This window comes from Acanthaster planci, linkage group LG01, assembly GCF_054643075.1.
Source record: "Acanthaster planci isolate LZ-2023a linkage group LG01, COTS_SCS, whole genome shotgun sequence".
Lineage (NCBI taxonomy): Eukaryota > Metazoa > Echinodermata > Asteroidea > Valvatida > Acanthasteridae > Acanthaster > Acanthaster planci.
Window position 1 is genome coordinate 19438598 of NC_141777.1, and position 20625 is coordinate 19459222.

General features: G+C 42.0%; 1 protein-coding gene across 3 annotated transcripts in view; it reads left to right on the top strand.

The window, feature by feature from the left end:
- The window catches only part of LOC110988376 (uncharacterized), a 42548-nt gene that overhangs the window by 2968 nt on the left and 18955 nt on the right, over window positions 1-20625 (top strand). Inside the window, exons 2-8 of one of the 3 annotated variants that reach the window (XM_022251809.2) lie at window positions 600-721; window positions 1074-1218; window positions 1909-2030; window positions 7370-7480; window positions 8814-8859; window positions 10078-10138; window positions 17718-17808. In XM_022251809.2, coding sequence (XP_022107501.2) covers window positions 600-721; window positions 1074-1218; window positions 1909-2030; window positions 7370-7480; window positions 8814-8859; window positions 10078-10138; window positions 17718-17808 — 698 coding nt within the window. Of the gene's footprint in view, window positions 1-599; window positions 722-1073; window positions 1219-1908; window positions 2031-7369; window positions 7481-8813; window positions 8860-9357; window positions 10053-10077; window positions 10139-17717; window positions 17809-20625 lie in introns of those variants that run through there. The other 2 variants (XM_022251810.2, XM_087139040.1) reach the window with 2 other exon arrangements.

The window sequence follows — 20625 nt, forward strand, 5'->3', positions numbered from 1 at the left end:
AACAGAGTTTCAGAATATAGCGCATTGTGGAGACCCAGGAGAATGGGTTGAATAGGTTTCCACAAGGAATTTCTAAGGGTGTATAGGTCTCCACAAGGATTTAACGAAACTGACGTTTGGAAATTGCTCAAAAAGTAGGAATTTTGATGCGTAAGATTTCATCGCAAATTGAAGTGTTTCATATAAGGGACATTCAATCAAAACTTCAGCTCAGGAGAGTGATTCATATTGAAATGGGAGCATTTTGCAAACATCGTTTCACACGCGACTGTGTTAGTACTGGAGAACAAAGCCATGTCTCCACAAGGATACAAATTTTGGAATGTACGCACATGTGTGAGTCAGTGTATGGCCGTGCTGTTGGAGGGACCTCCCACGTGCACATTGCTGTTCCTGTATGACCCCAGAAGTACTCCTGGAGGATGTGTTTTTATTCCTCCATGAAGTACATGTACTTCACATTGGGTTTGGGCTGTTGGAATACCAACCTGGCTCACTGCTCCAGCTCGAGTCACCGTGTACATGTAAATTTGAACTCACAACTTCTACCTGAAGACGTTAATTCACTGACTCTGCTCTTTGTGTTCAACTGCCACCAGAAGAAAGCAGCAACAGTGATGTGATGATGCACAGCATAGCCCACGATCTCCGGACTCACTCGCTCCTTCCCCCAGACGCTGTGGTCAAGTCGGAGAGGATATACCATCCAACTACCGGCGAGGTACGGTAAACCAAACCAACCAAAGAAAAGATGCCATAATGTTTCCAGTTCACTGCTCCAACCAACCAACATGTAATGACACAAATCTTGGGCCGTATCATTGGAAAAGGATTAAATGTAACGGTACTGCCCCCTGTGCATAAGTTTTTGTAAACATTAGCCCATTTGTGTATAATTTTTATTTTTTTTTTTCAAATGCATGTATACGTACGCATTCAGGAAATATCATTTTGGACCCGTTCTTTGCTCATGTTTTATCTACCTAGCAGTGTTTTTTCAACAGCTCTACAAAATTGAAGAGATGGCCAAAGTGTTATCTCCAATGGGAGATTGCCTTCTTTTCTTGTTCCAGTTTGCTGCGTTGGACCCCGTCACTGTGGTTTCGGTGGACAAGTTCTTGTACGAGGACGACGAGGCTATCGATGAGATGTGCGACGAGGGGATGCTGAGCCGCAACTACTGCCTGGACTGTGGCTCCCATCACACGGCACCACTCAGTGAGTTCCCTTAGTTAAGACTCAAAGACTCAGTGAGTCCCCTTTTTTGAGGCCAGTTTGTAATTGGCCTGAAGGTGACTGCATGTGCAAATCTGTGACTTCAGATCACTGATTTGTACTGCAAATTAGCCAAAGTTGTTCGAGACATATTGACTCTAGTGAATTTCACTGTTTCATAAACTCAAATCTACTTCCCTTTCGCATTCACCCAATTTATAAACCAATCCAAACACTCCTGGATCTCCCGTATTAAATTGGGAGCTTTTGGAGGGTTTTCCAAGATTTCAGGATCTCGATCCCAACACCTGTTCGCTCCATCCATCAGCCGAGACCTGGTGTTGGGGAACCAACTTCGGATCACTGATCGTGATCCGGATCCATGCGAAACAAACCTGTCCACTGTTGCCATACTCGAGTTAACAGTTCTCCCCAGACTTGTCAGCCTGCTGTGTCAGCAGAGTTGGAGGTTAATCAAGTGTCACATGTTTCAAGAATTTATTTTGTTTTTTGTTCCACTTAAAAAGATGCCAGTCCATAAATTTCCATAATTGAATACTGACTGGATTACAGAGTGACATACAGCTCTAAAAAAGAAAAACATAAATACGCAAGTTGCATGTAACAAAAATAACAAAAATATATGTAATGAATAAAAAAGTTTGGTTCCTTTTATTTCATTTCGCGAAACAGATTTTGTATCACACTCTGCTTCGCTGCTTCAGCTGAAATTTATGTTCCAGAAAGCGCTTCCTGATCTGGCTGGCAAGACAGTAGTCGACATCGGTTCACGGTTAGGTCCAGTCCTGTATGGAGTAAGTATATCCTTTTTCTTAACCTCAGCTATTAGTGCACGTAGGTTGGGTCTTGTTGCCTGCGGCACGTACACTGTTAGATGTGCCACTTTCCATCTGTGACTCTTAAACTACATGTATAGAGTACCGAAGTGAAAACGCCATGCAGACAGTTATATGCAAAGATGGGTAATTCGGCCATAAAGGTGTTATCACCATGGGCGCCATTCGAGTGTGAACGTTAATGTGTGTGCGTGTGCCTGTTGGGGCACCTGCGCCTGTGCATTAAACGGCACTGCACAGGCGTAGTCCAACCAGAATGGCGCTCATGTGATAACAACGTTTTACGCGTATTCATGGTGAAGTTCCCCATCTTGCGCCGCTATTCGGCGCTATACGATCTTTGGTTATGTGTGTAAAAGGCATTAGCACGAATACCAGCAAGTGAACCAACACGAGTGTGTATTCCGTTCGTTTGCACCACACTTCCTTGTTCACTATGACGTCACACTTCTGTACTGCCTACCCGGTCCGAGCAGGAAGGAGAGATGACATGCTTTTTATTTAGGAATTCACCGCAGGTGCCCACAGCTTTGTTCACATGTGGCGCAGACAGTGTTGAGCATGTGCGGCCAATTTAGCCCAATCCCCACGTTCGTGGCTGTCCAGTGACTAATCCTCCTGAGATTTGGCGTGCATGTAAAGACATAAACATGTGATGAGTGCATCCATTTTTGTTGTCATGGTGATTTACAGTTAATACTCTCCCATGTGTCCACCGTTGCAATGCAGTAAGTAGTAACTTTACATTTTTGGCCTGCCTGTCTTAAAATTGACATTGGGGCCCCCTACCATTTTGAATTTGCAGTAATAGCCATAGATGTACTGGTAATGAAGAATATGTCAGGGGTCACAATCACAGAATGCCGAAGATTCAGCAGTAAAGTTTGACAGACATTATAGCAGAACCAGTGCCAACTTACATGGTTAAAAGGATACATGTACAGTATGCATTATAGGGACTTCTATATTCTGAAGTACATATGTACATTTTCATGTACATATCTATCTTTATATTATTATTGTTATTTATTTGGCATCAAGAACAATAACGAACAATACTACTCACTAGTTAAGACAAGGACAAAATAGTGCCTGCAGTAAGTGCCAGGAGAAGAAAAACTCAACTGAATGACTGTAGCCCACAGGCCTTCTCTTCCAATACCACAGGCATCATGTAAAATCATATATTCATATACATGTACATGTATATATAATTATACACACGAAAACAAAACAGTAATTAAAATGCTAAAAATTACAGGTAGTTAGACAAAAATTTAAAAACACGAAAAAGTGTAGTAAAACAAATGTAACTTTGGTAAGAAAAACTGGACGAGATGAAAGGATGGCATTTGCAGACAAAATGAATAATGCTCACACGCAGTTATACAGAGACAATGTCTGAGTTGCAGTTGAACAGATGGGATTTCAGGGAATTGGTGTAATGGTGAAGGGACTGTTACACCACCCCAGCACTCAGTGAGTCAGGTAGTTTGTCCCACAAATACGCAAAAGCACTCAGTGGTGAAAAGTGAAGCCTTTGTGTTTGAACCCTGAGGTGGTTAAACTTGACCATTTCAACATGGCGTCCATAGATGCTTATGCTCTGCTGAACAATTTCACTGTCAAATACAATGTATATTATTGCTTAATCATATTTCAATTATATTGCTTAACTGTACTCATACTTAAGCAGATTTTTGTTTTTAAAGTACATGTACATGTACATGTGTGATATTCTTGGTAAACGTACATGTACACAAGCTCTTTGAAACAGACTTTCATTAGCCTGTTTGAGGTATGGCGAACATCTGGTTTAGGTAAAATCTTTTGTGTTTGCTCCAAATTTACCCACTTCAATTAGCACCCTCCAATTGTGTTCGCCATGCTTCAAAAAGGCTAATTACATGCACATGTAGATGTTGCATACCAGTGGCAAGAATTCAGGCCGAAGTTGTACATGTTCATAACTGTGATGTTCAAGAGCGCCCTCTTTTGGTGAATTGTTTTCCACACATGCATGGTCATTCCAGAGCACAACAATCCTCAAGGAGTCTCAACCCATGATTTCCTGTTGAAAGGGGAGGGGAGGAGGGCTTCCTACTTTGTAAGGTACTAACAGCAGGTCTGGAGGAAATCATTTGTATGTGTGTGTGTGTTGGGAGAGGGGGTACGGCAGAATTGATTTATGTCCAAGGACCTCGTTTTAAGGGCCTTGCTTTTTTATCCAATGTCAGGCGTGTGTCCGTCTTATCGCTTGCGGGCCAATTGTGTGGGCTTGGCTCTATGAATCCAGTATGACATCCGTTGTTGAGTGTTTGTGTACGTTCTCGTCCGGGCAGTGGGAAATTGTGCAGTGACAGGGGTTGAACCAACTTCTGAGCATGCTCAAAACCCTCGAGAGGTAGAGGGACGTGTCACTAATCATTAACTGCTTGTGTACATGTGTTTTGGGTTTATTTCCAAACCCATTAATTAAAGCGAGCGTTTAGCTTCCCAGCACTGTGCCAGGGAAATTTGTGAATTAGCTGTTTGAGAGACTGTGGCTAGTTATTTTTTGGCTGATAGAGATACCTTTACAAGGGTCCTCTGCGATATTGACTTGGGCTACTGTGTGGTTTCGGCAGAGAAGTGTGCAATAAGTAGATAAGAGACGGCAACAAGTTTTTAGAAATTTAAAAAGGGTCTTTTTTATAGGTTTTATGTTAAATTATGCCCCACCGGTGATCAAAAGATATTGGATATTGGTTAGGCGAACACTCAATGTCACTCAAACGTCAATAGAGGGATCCCAATACAACGCTTTGAGCTTAAATCTGTGCACTTCTGCGTTCGAAAACGAGGCTATATGTGTCAGCTTCAATTCTTAGTACGATCAGGCGATTGAAAGTAAGGAGGCAAGACACAAAATACATAATGGTATGTTAAATGCAGACTTTTCAGGCTGCAAATTTTTGTGAAAGAGTCTTTCAGGATGACTCGACACGTAAAATCAAAAGAAAAAAATACCGACAATTTACTGCAAACTAACGTACCTGCGATGGTCGTGTATCTTATGCAGTGGGTGTGGTTTAAACTGAGGGGGCGTCACATTTACGAACCGGATACTCCATGTACTGTGTGGACTGCGCGGGCACGCGCAATGAAGTTCAACACAGAGAGCCTCGGTTTCGATGCAGATATACACAGACGGCGCTAATGTGAAATCCCTCTATTGTTTCATGCACAAATTGCTCTCTGAACAGACTGTTCTGATTTGCAAAAACACCCATGTTGACTCCAGATGTAAAAATATGCACAAAGAAGCATTTGCAATGGATCTAGAGCCAAATTTGTCTGGAGGGAATAAAAATTGGGGAATTCAGTGTAACTATTTATGGCTTGTCTGAGGGACTAAACTTTGGGGGGGGTTATGTGCTTTGGGAGGAAGGGAAGTGAAAAGAAAAAACAATTTGATTTTCTCTCATTTTATTTCAATTCCCAAACAAAATAAAAGTGGTCTTTCTTTGCTCGGCCGTGGCCTCTGTTTGCCCCATCCGCATGGATCTGCCAATGAGCTGGTGCATTCTGCAGAGTGTGCTGGCCTCAAGAGGCATCCTTACCATAAAATAACCAAGCCCAAATCCACGGAAGCTGACAATCACTTCTGCCGGCCTGTTGGTTCTGTTTCACTGCGGACAATCACTCGCCCATCGCCTGCCATTCCTACGAGCAGCCAAAGTTTGCAGATAAATATCACCCTCGGCTGGCATCAGATTGTATCTCAAAATGTACATTTGCCTCTCTTGTTTTTTAAAGGGTTATGTTTCCCTTATTTTGTGGATGTGTGTATTAGTTAGCATTTTGATAGCTACATGTATGGTACATGTACAGTACGTGTACGTAAGATTCGATTACTCTTAGAGTGAACAGAACCTTTGGTGAAGTTACGGAAGCAGATTTGAAGTTTGCTGCCTCACACAGACAAAGAGGTTTCCGTGGTAATTGTAAAATGAGAAGTAATGTACAGTGTAACTATTGGCACTTGCTATTCATGTCAGAGGAAATATTTAGGATTTGCTGCGGAAACATGTACGTGTACACATGATGCATCACACTAATGTTGAGTTTATTCAGATGGTTTGCAAAGCCCATCATCACAGCCGTGATTGGTAATTAACATCTATCCATTGAGCTACTAATTCTTGATGGAAAATCAACCTGTGTCCACTGAATTAATCCTTTTCAGCTTCAGCCTGACCGTACCCGTTGTTCATGGATTTTTCAGGTCATAATATGACCATGCGAATCAATTAGTTATTTTAAAAACTGATAACTTAAGACAGGCTTGCATGATAAAATATCCCCCGTTTCCCCTCTCCACCTGTTGGTCTCAATTCACCGCTCCAATTAGCCATAGCCATAAATAACAGGTGTAACAATGATGTCACAGCCTAAATATAGGCGCCCAAATGTAAGTCACTCCGTAGTGAGAGGTCGTCCGTGAATCCTGTATTTCCTTGGGAAATACATTATATCCGATACATAAAACGTGAAAGGAAAATCTGCTATGGAGTACAAGTTGCCTCTCTTTGATGATGTGATACGCATCACTGTAATGATGTCATCAAGATACACACGTACATATATATATATCGATGTATGTACATGTATGGTGATGTTTGTTTTGTTTATACATTATTTAAACCAGGGTAAGCCCCATCAGTTTAACACTGTTCTCCCTAGGGGCCTCGGGGGCAGAGTCAGCGAAGAAATGTTTGGTTATAGAGATGGAGGAAAACCCCAGGCAAACATGGGTGGAAACCCACTGACATACATCTAGGGACCGAAAACCCAATCCACATGTTGACCAGGGTGGGATCCAACCTCTGATTTGCAAAGGCGAGGAAAGCACCACTTCTTGCCAACCTGACTCTTCGATACATGTCATTAACCTACCACAAGTTATGGCAGTGTTTTCTTGGAAGATTCCAACCCATTTAACGTCAATAGGCCAGGGAATCTGACCTCCAGAGCCAGCCTCAGTTTCTTCAAGTGAACACATATCATACATGTACTTGATGGACAATCCCACAGGTACTTTTTCCTGTGGTTGTGGGAACATACAACACGTCACAACACCAACTTTGTCTCATAAAAAACTTCCCCATACCGTGTTAGGGCTGTCCTTCCATACATGTACCTGTCGAACAGCTCAGTCATTTTTCAAGGAATATTCAAAACGTCATCGAAAGTCGCAAATCCAGCATTTGCATGATGTATTGTTCTTTCTTTTTTTTCCCTTCTGTTTTATTCAGGCTTACTTCTACAGCAGTGCCTCGAGGATAGTAGGAATTGAAATCAACCCCGAGCTATGTGCAATTCAAGGAGACATCATCAGAAAGTTTGCCCTGAGAGATCGCATCGAGGTGAACCAACATTTCACTATTGCATTCTTCTACAATCCCCTCTGTTTCTAGGAACAGTCGCATTTGCCAATCTGGCATGAACACTTTGAAGAAATACACCTTGGATACCGTAATCGCATCATTGGGCTAGATCAGCTATATTTGCCCGGCTTATGTCATAACAGTGCGCCCCGTTGGTCAAAGAGGCGTGTAATGAGTGCATATCACCTGTCCAGGAGCGTTGTGCCACCGCATTCATGGCTTCTACCGGTACATGTAATTCTGATTTAATTCGGGCATTGCACAGCAGAGGATAGTAGGGTCCACGGTTGGGTGAGGGTCCATGGTTGGAGACTTACTTGTACTGGTACATGTACTTATATTAGACATCATGTGGTTTGTGAGTGACTATGGTGAACAACACTCTGTAGGCCTGCTGGCTTGGGGCCAGGTCCATCAGGGGGCGTAGCGAACAGACCTGAGCAACCTGCCACACTTAGGTAAGACAGGAGCAGCTAAGATGGTTGTGCCAGTCGTTTGGTGGGATCTGCTGGCAGTGAGCAGGATCTACCTTGCTGAAACTCTCACGCAAAGCGGGGCGACATGGTCGAGGAGTTGAAGTCTCCTACAGATATGGGGGGGGTGGACTTCCTCATTGGTAGTGAAGTCCTGCCAATGGATCCTAAAGATGGTAACGGAGGCAGGTCCTGAGAAAGCGTTCAAAGTTTATGATTGGAGAGCCACGTTAAAAAATCTGTGGAAGCTTGTCAAAAGAAGTTAAAAGTGTGGACAACATGGGCAGATAGGGGTTCATGATTGAAGAGACTCAATTCTGAGTCCCTTCATAATTGAAGGGACTCAGAATGAGTTATTATGGGGACAAAATTTTTCTGGGACATGTACAAAAGTCTTCACTTCTGGTCCTGAACAACCTAAAAATGGAAATGCCCCCTCAACCAAGGTTGCCAGGCATCATATAAAAGAACAGCATTTGACTGCTGTGATGTGGTGCTTGTGGTTTTTAATCCCAGAATCTGCATAGCACCTTTGGCTTTTCCACAGGTACTTTGTGTATCTTGCTTGTTAAATAAATAACAAAGCTATGCCTCACATCATAGTTATTACCATTTTTTAAATAGAATTTTCCATGTAATGCCAACCCTTGTATTAAACAACTTTGTTCTGTGCTGTGGTGTATCAACCGACCCTTGAACATGTCCTCCCCAAAAGTCCAGGAATATGATGTCGTCCATTGAAATTTCCCATTTTCTTGATATTAAATCTCCAAAAAGGCCCTAGGGTTAATGACACATTTTTAGTAATTCACCTGGGGATCATCTTGTTTTCCTTGCAGGTCATTAATGCTGATGTGTGCACGGAGGCTGCAGTGCTGGAAGAAGGTGAATATGCTCACTGAGTTGACCAGATGTTGACCAGAAAACAGCATTCTCCAATTTTCAGTTTTTCAGCTTAAATGCACCAATGTCTCTTTGGGAAAACACTCCCTCACCAACAAAAAAAGGTGAAGGGGAAGATCCAAGTGAGGGGATCTCACTTCCTCTCCTTCCAAAAGTGTGTAAAAAAGCCCCCAAATGTAACCTCACCATGCTCAATGGCCATAAAAGGTTTCATGAAAAAAGTCCACATTTTTGGCTCCTCCCCTCCCCCAAAAATCCCCCCCCTCCCTGAACATTTGGTTCAAGGGCTGCCCCTGAGAGGGAGTGATGAGCACCATTTCAATTTGCACCCAGTGCCCACACTAAGAGCAGGCACACTGATAAAGAGATGATAGTCAAAGACCCTGTATGCTTTGTGCCGTTTGCACATGGACCTGCATTGCTCAAATTAGATGACATTGTTTTGTTTAAATAGAAAAAAACCTGCCATCTCTTGTACAGACAGGCTGAGTTCGGGCGGCTTGTTCTCCTGTGGTCATGGACAGCTCGATTTGTTGTTCGTGGGTTGGCTGCTCGAACGCCGGCAACATGGAACTGGTTATCGCTGGTAGTTGGTGGCAAGCAACTTGCAACATGGCAGCATCCATGCACGTTCTTCGAGGGTTAATGTTTGGATCACTGGGCTGAATTCTTTTCTACCAAAAAAAAGGAACTGTCATTTCTGTGTTGCTGGAAATGATTAATGTTGATTTTGCAACACTTCCTATTGCCTCCTCCTTTGTAAGCAATCTCGTGAATTTTTGCAGCTGTCCAAAAAAACAAAGTCTCACAAGATTTTCTGTGTGTTCCTGAAAAGTGCTAACAAAGAGGCGGTGTGTGATCCCGTTCTGAGAACAGCATTCTTGGGTCATGTTCCCACCGTTCAAGTACGAGAACAAGAAACCTGTGTCAAGAGCAGGCTGCCCGAACTCGACCACACTGCAGGGACAAGAGATGGCAATATGGATTGATGGGACTACTGCGAAGATAGAGCTTAAGAAAAAGTCTCGATTCTGGCCCCTCAATGCCGCCCTTTGTGGAAAAAGATCTGTAATATCATTGTCCGTACAATTGTGTTTTAATGGGTCAATTTTTCATTGGAATCTGGTGTTACAAGTTCTTTTGTTTTTAACTCATCTCCAAGTTGCCTGACCCTGCCTGCCTATTTTTCCTCTATTTCAGCTGATGTCATCATTATGCATAATGTATTTGAATTCTTCGCTCCACCAGAGGCCCAAGTGAGGTGAGCATAGTCACTAGACCCAACAATTGGAAATAAAATTTACAATTTGGAATTGTTTATTTTTAAGGGAGAAATTGAAGTGACACTTCTTCAAGAACAGGTTTATACAATATACAAAGTATGTCTGGTACTGTCCATGTGCAATAAATGCAATGAATGTTTGGGTTCGATTCCCCTATTCCATTTTGAAACACTATCTCTAGAATATGCTCCTTCCATGGAATAGAGACTTATGGCAGGAAAGCTGTCATTAAGTTGAAAATTCAAAGTTTCCTCAAATTAATCTTAAATAAAGTGCAATCCCCACTAGGGTCTGTTTATCTTGAAAATATCTACCATGAGAGCTCGTTCCCTTTAAGCCTAAGTGTCAGTGATGTGGAAATAGAATGTACCGGGCAGTCGTTCAGACAGAGGGCTAGCTTTCAGATAGCTAGCTGCACCTGAACCACTTATCAGTTTAATGCAGCTCAGCGTCACCTCCATTGGTGGCCAGCCTCACTTTTAGCCGCGAATATGTGTGGGGCTAGCCCCACTTCTGTGTAGCTCAGTGGGGTGGCCTTTATAACCTAGCCCACTGTTCTGAACACAGCTCTGCCCTTGACAATCACCTCATTTTGTTGCATGAAAAGTCTTGTGAACCATCTAGGGAATTCACACTTCCGACTTGCCTATAATCATACATATTACTTGTTTAACATTCAAAACAATCTGCTCATTATTTTTTGGCAAAGATGGAGAAACCAGTCTTTTCAATTCTTGCAAAAACTGACTTGTCCAACTCCAAGGAGTAAGCAAACGTCTAACTCAAAATGTTGTTGCGGTGATAATGGAGAAAGTTAAATGCAGGGCTTGCTACCTGCCAAGCTTGTGTTGGGTTAAATGTAATGTCTAACATTCTTGTTTTAAGGTTCAAAGTTTACAATACTGTAATATCTGGTTTTTACATTGCCTACATGTGCCTATCGATATGCTTTCCTCACCCAGTGTAATCTTTCCACAAACAAAATCACTGAAAATTGAGCTAAAAGCGATGCCGAATACAGTACCTAATGACAACCCGTGTGAGAAGATTACAGTGCGCCTATTACGATGTGATCAAATGGTGTCAGTACCGAGGGGTCGAACAGCCTTTCGGACAGTTGGTATTGACAAATGGATATGATGGGAAACGTATGACACGTGACATAAGAAGGCCGGGTGACTACTGTATCAGTGTGAAGGGATCTGCGTGCTCGCATGAAAGACAGCCATCCATTGCCCTTGAAAGTGCAGGGACTCTAGGCAACTTGGAGTTGGGCATGCCAATGACTAGCGAGTCATGTTTTGACCATGACTCAGTCAGGCTGATCTGTACATGTACAGTGTATGTCCTTCAGGGGTGTGTGTTTATGTTTTTTTTCTCTTCACTTAATTGTACACGCAGTAGTGGTAGGAACTAGTACATCCAACTATTAAAGGATAGGGCCAGGGTACCTCAGAGAGGGTTACCGTGATTCAGATTGGAGGTGACCATCGGCATCTACAGGCCAACTCAAATTAGGGCTGGGTGTTGACGGGATGATTGGAGCATGAGGGCCAGATTAAGTGTTCCACAGGCTCTAGAAACACCAGTGTTCTATAGGCCCTACTGTGCCTTACATAGTTACAAGAAACACTGTCATTGGGTAGGCCCCCAACTGCTTTATGGGAAGTCTATTGTTAGGCGAATTAGGACTGAGGATATTCTTGGGGGCATTTATCTGTCCTCACACCATTTTTGGACCCCCACAGTGTCAGTGTAATCACAAGTTTATGTCTCCAAAGCTTTGGAACAAGTACATGTATGAGATTGGTTGTCATTGCTGGAACCTTGTATTTGCTGTTTTTACTAATGCTGGACTAGGCGATGAACTAGCTGCTCGAAGTTGGAAGCTTTCCCCAAACCCAAACTTTGTAAAAATGCTGAAACTTGTGCCGCACGTGTGTGTGTAGGATGTTGGCATTTGTGTTCCACGGAGCACCTTGAGCGGTATTGTGAATGCCCTCAAACTTTCTGTAAGTTCCCAAAATTTTTCATAAACCCCGGGCACGTTGTCTTCTTTGGGGAGGACAGGGTTGGATGTAATCTGATACTGCCTAGGTGGAACTGTTCATGTTTTCCTTTCACTGATTACCTGATTGCATTTGATAAGAAGACAAACTCTTTTATTCGTTGTTGTTTTGTGTGTGTCACACGGGTGATGGACTTTCAACATTGCCACCCCCCTTTGCATTGGTAAAGATCCACTAAACCCTCATGTATAGTTTTGCTGTCCAAACAAGGGAAAGGAATCATTTACATGGAAATCGGATTCAGGTATTGAAAAGGGGGTCCACTCAGCAATCGGAAGGTTTGAGTCAGAAAGTTTATTGATCCAAAGGTTCATAGTCTAAACACACAAATTTCCTAAACACATACCTGGAAGTTCCTCAGTCTATAAATGGAATAAGGGTCATTTAGCAGTTAATTGTGACCGGTCACGACAAAATGAGAGTAAAGTCGCATCCTGCTCTTTCCTATTTTGAGGGTTCAAAGTCATGTTGAAGTGGAGGTCATTTGGGGGTTTTGTAGTATTTGGAATGAGTAACCTGTGTCCTATTTGATTCCAAACATTTCACAGGATCATATTTAAAATATAATTTTCTCAGCAATTTGGATGATAGCATTCTTTGTGCCGGTGAGAAACGTTAAAACAATGTTGCAAAAAAAGACACACAGCTGCTGGAATAACGTCACATTGTAACCTTGTCACATTGTGTTCCATGTGCATTGCACTGGAAAGCTCGTTTTTTGCTGAATTCAAAAATACCAATATTTTAATTTTTGAAAATTTCAACTTTCAACTCATTTTGTGGTGACAGGTCACAATTTGATGTGATAGTCTGAAGGTTCATCAGTCCAAAAATTTGGATGGTTTCAACATTAAGGGATAAGGTTTGTAGTGTTTAGGTGCTAACATCTGAGAACATAAGGTTCAATAGGCTCATTATAAACAGAAAAAAAAAATAATTCAGTGGTTCAAACTCTGGAAACGATCGTCGAAGATCGCAAACCTTCAAATCATGCCATCTTAACCCTAACACTCCTCAATCCTACCTGTTGGAGGACTGAGGAGTGTTAGGGTTGATGTCTATTTTCAGACTGCTACACCCCAGGACTATTGAATCTTTAGACTGGAGTACCATTATATTGGGACTGTTGAACTTTTGGGGACTATATGCCCTGAGCCGAAGTGCACCCTCACCAGTGAAAGAAAGACTGATGGGACTAAGTTTTCCAATCAGGTTCTTGCGCGCGTTTGGCATGCACGCGAAGACCGTACATTCCAGACTAAATTTGTTGCGCGTACTCAACATGGTCCACGTCAAACGCTGGTAAACCTGTGCGCCTATGCGGTGAATGTGTACCAAAGGACTGTCAATTTCATCTCAGAACACGCCCTCTTTGTTCCTGCCTGGAGCGGATTAAGTGGTAACCGTTGATATTTAACTGGATGCCCTCCACAGTACTGCCAAGGCCTTGCGAAAGTCCGTTGCGGCTTAATGGCCAGTACTTTGTCAAGGTCATCACAGTCAGTGGCCAACATGACAAGGAGGAGACGCCCCTGCCCATCGATTATGTGGCATTAATGTCTGATTGATATTTCCCGCTTGGAAACCCCCACTTCCCAGTTTGGCACCCGCATGTCACTTGTGCTGTATGATGCTGTGCAGACTTTTTTCTCCCTCGTCAATTTCGAATCGGCAAAGAGAGGAAAAGGAAACCAGCATGGAAGCATTCTATACGTATACATGTCGTGACAATGTTTAGTTTTTTTAAACAAATGATGGGACCACATCGGGATAAATTATGCGTGAGAATATTAATATTTTCACGTCCAAATACAGGTAGATTGAAAATATGTCCGAGACACTTTCAGTTGTTGGTATGCTTTGCCAAGTTGTCAGGTAAGTTGTAAGGAAGCCTACGTACGACACTCCAAGTGCACTGTAGCAAAATTTTGTTTATAGACTTCAGACCCCGATATCAACTGTTTGCTGAGTTTGTTATTCTTGGTTGCACTTGTCCGTCGGTGTTATCTCCTGGGGAAAATACCAACTACAGGTATGTAAAAATGACAAGATACCACATCCGCAGTCCTTGACAGAGTTGGACCTGACATGTGCAGTAGGTGGCCATTTGTTGAAAATATGTGCAATGTTTCTCACCGCGTTGTTAACTACACGTGTGTGAAACTCTGAGACAGTGTCGCAGAGCAGTGTTGGCTATAACACCTGTCAGTGGCCCATGGCTGCTTGAAGGCCCCACATGCTCAACCTCCACACACTAGCCTGAGTCGCTGAGTATTTACAGTGTGTGTGAAATCATCAGCCTTCCCAGTGTCTCGACTGTCCAAGAAAACATTATTGTAATGTAATGAAGGTGGCTCAGTTGAACGGATTGCAAAGGTGTGACAACTAGCGTATTCACTGTTTGAAGATCGCACTTAAACTTGTCGAATAAGCAAAACACATGGCCATGAAACTGATATTCCTGAAGAATGAAGACGCAATTGTTTGAGGCATGGATAACTGGAGACTGGATAAGATTGATGGATCCGACAAGTCCAGCTGACTTTCGTTGCACAAATTACGGTTCCTATGATGGCAAAACGTTGTTAACGTTTAAAGGCTGTGATTACAAAATGTCAGAATGGATGAGTCCTTGTTTCAATCTAAATCACATTCAACCGAGTTTTTCAGCGTGAATGGAAAAGTGGCTTTGGCAGTGTCTGACTCATCCTACAGGACAGGTTCACGTTGACTGTGCTTGTGTATTCTCCAGAACTCCGTTCACCATGACCTCCCAGTTGTTCCTTCCCTGCTGCCTACTTGGTAGCAAACAGTGGCACTCTCTCAGACTCGTGGGTTTTCCTGACAGGACAACTTCAAAATAGTCCGTGGCTGCGGGGAGTGGACAGTGTAAAAACTCAGCTGGATATCTTTGATACAGAGTACACTGTGAAACTGCACATATGTAACTAACATTGCTAAATATACTTTTGGTACATTGTTGAATGCACTGGCACTTTTTTGGTGTGCTTTGAACCTGCACTGTAGCATTTTCTTATACCTACGCTTGGTAACTTGACAAGTACAGTGTATGTTAAATCATCCCAAAACGGTAGCCAGAATCTGGTTCTCTTTTATTGGTTCTGTTACCCAAAATTGACTGAATTTTGAGCTGAAGATTTTCAGAAATGATCCAGAAATGAACCTCTGTTGATGATTTGTGGGATTTGTTTTCTGTCCAAGTTAATTGATAAGCGTTAAGGTTGTAACAAGCTGTAAAAAGAGTCAAAGGACTGTGACAAGGACTGTGATACAGCATTGAGATACCGGTACCCATCCCTGATGATTTTGAGTAATGACTACATGTTACATGTTCTTTCGTGTACTGTAGTGCTTATCTCTGTATTAATGTGGGTACCCATGAAAATGTATGCAACTGCATTTCAAAATGACATTACAGTATGTCCAATGAGTCAGTTTGATGCAACTGCTATGAACAAGTGTACTGTTAGATTCCTATGGAGTGTTTTTAGACCACTTTGTGTTTACCTGATAAAAAGAATCTTGCAAAGAGTGAAATGGATTTGACAGTAGTTGCCCAGCTATAGGAAATGGTAGATGTCCAGATGTTTTGCGGTAGAGTTATAATAGGAATCTTTCCTGCTCCTCAGAAATTAGTAAATCATAAAACATTACAAAGGAAATATGGGCCTAGGTTGTCAACATAATAATAACACTTGTGTAAGAAAGTAACTTTGTAAAAGTCCCCGTCCAACTGGAAGTGGGAGAGAACATGTGTTTTTTGATTGATATCATTTGGCATTGAGGCCCAGAAAGGAAGTTTTTAACTTTAGGAAGCTAAGTTGTGCCTTCCTGCCTGCTCAGTCCAGGAAAACAGCCACCTTGTATGTTGAATTTCCCCCCCTAGGCTCGAGAACAATGAGTCGTGCACCGAGCACGTGTACTGGCAACGTAAACTACAAGGCCGAGAGAACGTGATGTTTTGAATACGTCCCATACCTATTGTTCGGGAACAGAGCCAAGACAAATTGAGGGTGACGTATGCTCTTAATGGATGATAACTTCCGCCCTGAGCCTAGTGACATTGAGAAATATGTACAGATAAATAGGGAATGGTGCTCATCATATAACAGTGTGCAGCAAGTCCACGTCGGTAGAGTTTTCAGAGAGTAGGATATAACCGACTATTTCCCTACCTCTCTTGTCCATCACGCACCCCCCTCCACTTTAATCAAGTAACATTAGCAGGACAAAGCTACAGAGGACACATTCCTTTTGAACATTTGTTGAATATTTAAAAATGAAATGGAAAAAAAGTAATAGAAGCAGAAAAAGGAAAGGGGGTGAAATCACCAATTTGCCTGAAAATACCTCTAAATTTGAAACTGTTTCCACTGCCAATTTGTCAGCTTACAGCTGATGAGGGTTTTGCCTGCCCCTTAGAAAAACTTCTGGCGATGCCCATTTTGAGAGCGTAACTTGTTCATGCCTTCACATCAACACTGGAATCGAGAGCCGCTTGAAACCAGTCTGCATAAACTTGGCCCCAGGATTAGAGCAACAAATGTCGACCTCTGTGTTTGCGTCAGAGAAGTTGTCATCAAAGAAGCTTAAAACTTCCTTAAGGTGGCAGGCTTTTTTTCAAAAAGTTAACTTAGATTTTGAGCTTGTTTTGAAATGGTTTGTTCCAAACCAAAAGCGTCAAATATTTTCCCTGTGTACATATACTGATAAACATGGGAAGGCATTCACCGCATTCAGGGGACAAGTTCTTTTGTTGGGGAAATTTGAACCGAGTTGTGGGGACATTTTTGAGTCCTCACAATGTTTTCAGTCCCCGCAAAATAGGTGAAATGTTGAGTGTATGTCCCCACAACTACGATGCAGGAGATAGTGTACTGCATTTTCTTTTTTAATGGAATTGCAAGTGTTTTAATGTTTTAAGCATGAGGGGCCAAGATGATTTCCATAGTATGAATATACAGATAGCAATAAACAAATCAATTCCTTTCAATTAGAATGATCCAAATGTCCGAAGTATTTATGATTACATTGTGAGTCACAACTACTTGCTAGATGCGTTCAAACATGTTTCTGCAAGATAATTTACACTCAAAACGGAAAGCCCATTATTTGAAGCGTGCATTGAGGTCGCATGTGCACACACGTGCACATGTATATCGCAAATGTTATAGATGTTATGCATGTAAGTTTATGGAAACCTTGATATCAAAACTTCAAATAGTTTCCATGGTACAGAAATTTAACTTCCATGTTGAATTAATCATTTTTGATTTGTTCCCATCAACAGCAAATAAGTTCAAATAAAGTGTCGTTTCCACAGGCCATTAGAAATTTGGGGCAAAATGGTTGCAGTTTTACTTCATCCCGTTCCTACATTTTTGAGGTGAAGTTTTAGAGTGGCGTGTTCTCAACACGAGAACATAAATCTCAATTTGTGTTGTCCCTCTTTCCTGTCATTCCGTAGCGTTTGGAAATTCTTGAGGAAAACGCTGAGGAAGGCTGGCAGCCTCTTGGTGACTGTCCCGTCCCTGGAGAAGTCCATGGAAGCACTTCAGGTACCTGCTGTAGAATGTTAACGGGAATAAACATGTACTTGGCTGATCTTAAATGTTTTAGATGGGCTTAGGAGAATGGAACCTGGTAATGTCCCTCGCCTTTGGCTCAGGCATTATTAGCATCCATTCTCCTGAGCGGGTCTTACCGGCCAAGTACGTATTGATTCCCATTCATAAATATATTATGAGTCACAAAGTTCTAAATTTCCAACGATTCTGTTCATCACGTATACTTCTCTTTTTTCTTCAAACACCCCTCTAGCCATGTTAGATGGATGGTACACATATTCCTCTAGAAAGCAGTTGCATTAACAATCTGCTTATGTGGAGATTGGGGTGTGTGTGGTGTGTGTATTGCCAGCGGGGGCTTTATTAAGGGAATAAATGCGCGTTTAACGCCGGCTGAGGAGAATGGATGCAGCTAATGCCCGAGCCACAGGCAAGTTCATTATCACCGTTAAATCTCCTGAGCCGGTATTAAACGTTAACCCTAACAGTCCTCAGTCCTCCAACAGGTGAAGGATTGAGGAGTGTTAGGGTTAATTTAAGACCGGCCAAGGGCATTTGTATTCCCATTCATAAATACCTGTTTTAGTCAGAGAGTCGAAAAGAGTCAGTATTTGACAGTTTCCAACAATTTTGTTCTAGAATTTTACTTTCATTTTCCTGAACACCCCCGTTCATTTTATTTTGTAGTTATCCAAAGGAATCTCCTTATACCAGTATGGACGTGGAAAGCGCGTGGCGAGCCATGTGCACACAGACTCTTGACCAATCAGAATTGATTAAACTCTCTCACATCCAGGTGCCAGCACGTGATTTACGCAGCGGGCATGATCACTTCTCAGCGGGCATTATCAAATGTTAATACGCGGTCAAGTTGCACGTTGTTGAATAAGGAAACTGTCTGAGGTATTTATGAATCAATGTTTTAAAGACGGGCCATGTGACAAGCTCTTGACCAATAGGCAAAGCTGATCCCGCTCCCAGGTTTTCAAATTTCCATGTTGTTTATTTTCAAGAATTGCATCACATTCCCTTTCCCCCCCCACTTGTAGATTCAAATCCACGTGGAAGCCTTTCAAATTGCCTTTCTTTCAGATCAAACACAACATTAAAGATTTTGCTTGAAAGAACTGCACTTGGAAAAATAAAGTGAATTAGGAAAAAGTTACACAATCCTCAGTCTGCTATCCTTAAATTCTGATTGAAATGTGATTGTGATAGCTTGTAAAATTTTTTTTCCTAGTGCTTCCCAAAATGCCTTTGGCATGAGAAGTGACAGATTCATGTTCCTCCTGCGCTCGTCTCTCCCCCTCCTCCCCCACTCAAGAAAATTGAGTCGTTATCAAAAGAAAGGGAGGAAATCAAGTGAGGTGAGCGCAGCTCAATGACAGGTAGAATAGGGTGGGCATGTTGGGTGCTTCATTAGCTGTCTCGGACACCGGCCTAAACAGCTTTGTTTTCTGAAAATTTTGTTTTGTTTTGTTTTTTACTTTTTCTTTCACTTTTTCCCCATAGACAGAACACAGGGTCATTCTACACATGACTTTTGGGTCTTTAGACCAATTCCCTTCAAACCTTGCACATACCGGTAGTTAGACTATCATCTGCAGATGTATGCCAAATCAGGACCTCATCATGATGTCATCACCCGATTTATTATAGAATTTTAAATATTTGAGTTTTTCCCAAATGTTTTGTACACATTTTTGAAAGCTTTTTTCATAACGAAGCTTTTTTCATAACGAAGCGTTTTGCATCTTCATCAAAGTTTGACAAAAGCCTGGGATGGTAAAAATGTACTGAAGGAATGACGTCATGATGACATCATCAGGCACCAAATTACAAGTGCATTATTCGTGCTCAATCTTCAAAAATCTAGATAAAATCAACTATGACTTCTCACAGCTTGCTTTTTGTGTCAAATGATAAAATAATGTTTGGTCTTCATTTCTTCTTGTGTAAGTAAAATCGCTTGACCCTTACTTCCGGTCAAAACTGGTCTTAACCAGAAGTACTTTATAATTTGAAATTGATAATAGATATGAACCTACTTTCAATGGTATTAGTTTCCGACACAATTGTTTTCCTCAAAACATGTACCGATGACGTCTTGCAATACTCAAGCGCCCTCTGGCAACAGGTTAAACTATGATTAAAAAGTATTTTGAATAGATGTCTGTGGCAAAGTTTGCTAGAATGACTTTAAAATTGATTGATACAATGACCTTAACACCTGCAACGTTTGTGCAAAAAATTAGGCTGATGACCTCATCAAACCGGAAGTTATAACAAGCAGACCTTTAATTCATTTTAAAAAGCTAAAAAAATCAATCCTGACATGTACAGGCTGAAGTTCCCCATCTGCATCCACTGTGCAAGGTGTTGAGGTCCTTCCGTTGTTTATACATGTACATGCATTGCCCTGCTAACGAAAAAAATTGCCATCCGCTGGTAATGCCGGCAACATGACCTGTAGGGGCAAGAACTGTAGCGGTAAGAGCCATTTCCTCTGTACGTGTAGCGCATATAAATTGAGCCACACTGTTTCGGGGAATCTGGCAAGTTTCCAACCACGCATATCGGGCCTTGCATGGACTGTGTGTGTTAAATTTTGAACTGCGGACTTAACAACGGCAGTTTCATTCCCACCCTTTCCAACTAAATTTTGGGTTTTTTTTCATCTGAAAGATTTCCCCGAAACAGCTCAGTGTCTGTCTTCGGACAAACACAATGCTCGTCTCAACGTTGTTTTCTACTGAAGAATCAGTGCAGTGTGTGTGTGATTGACTCCATTGATCCTTGTGGTTGATT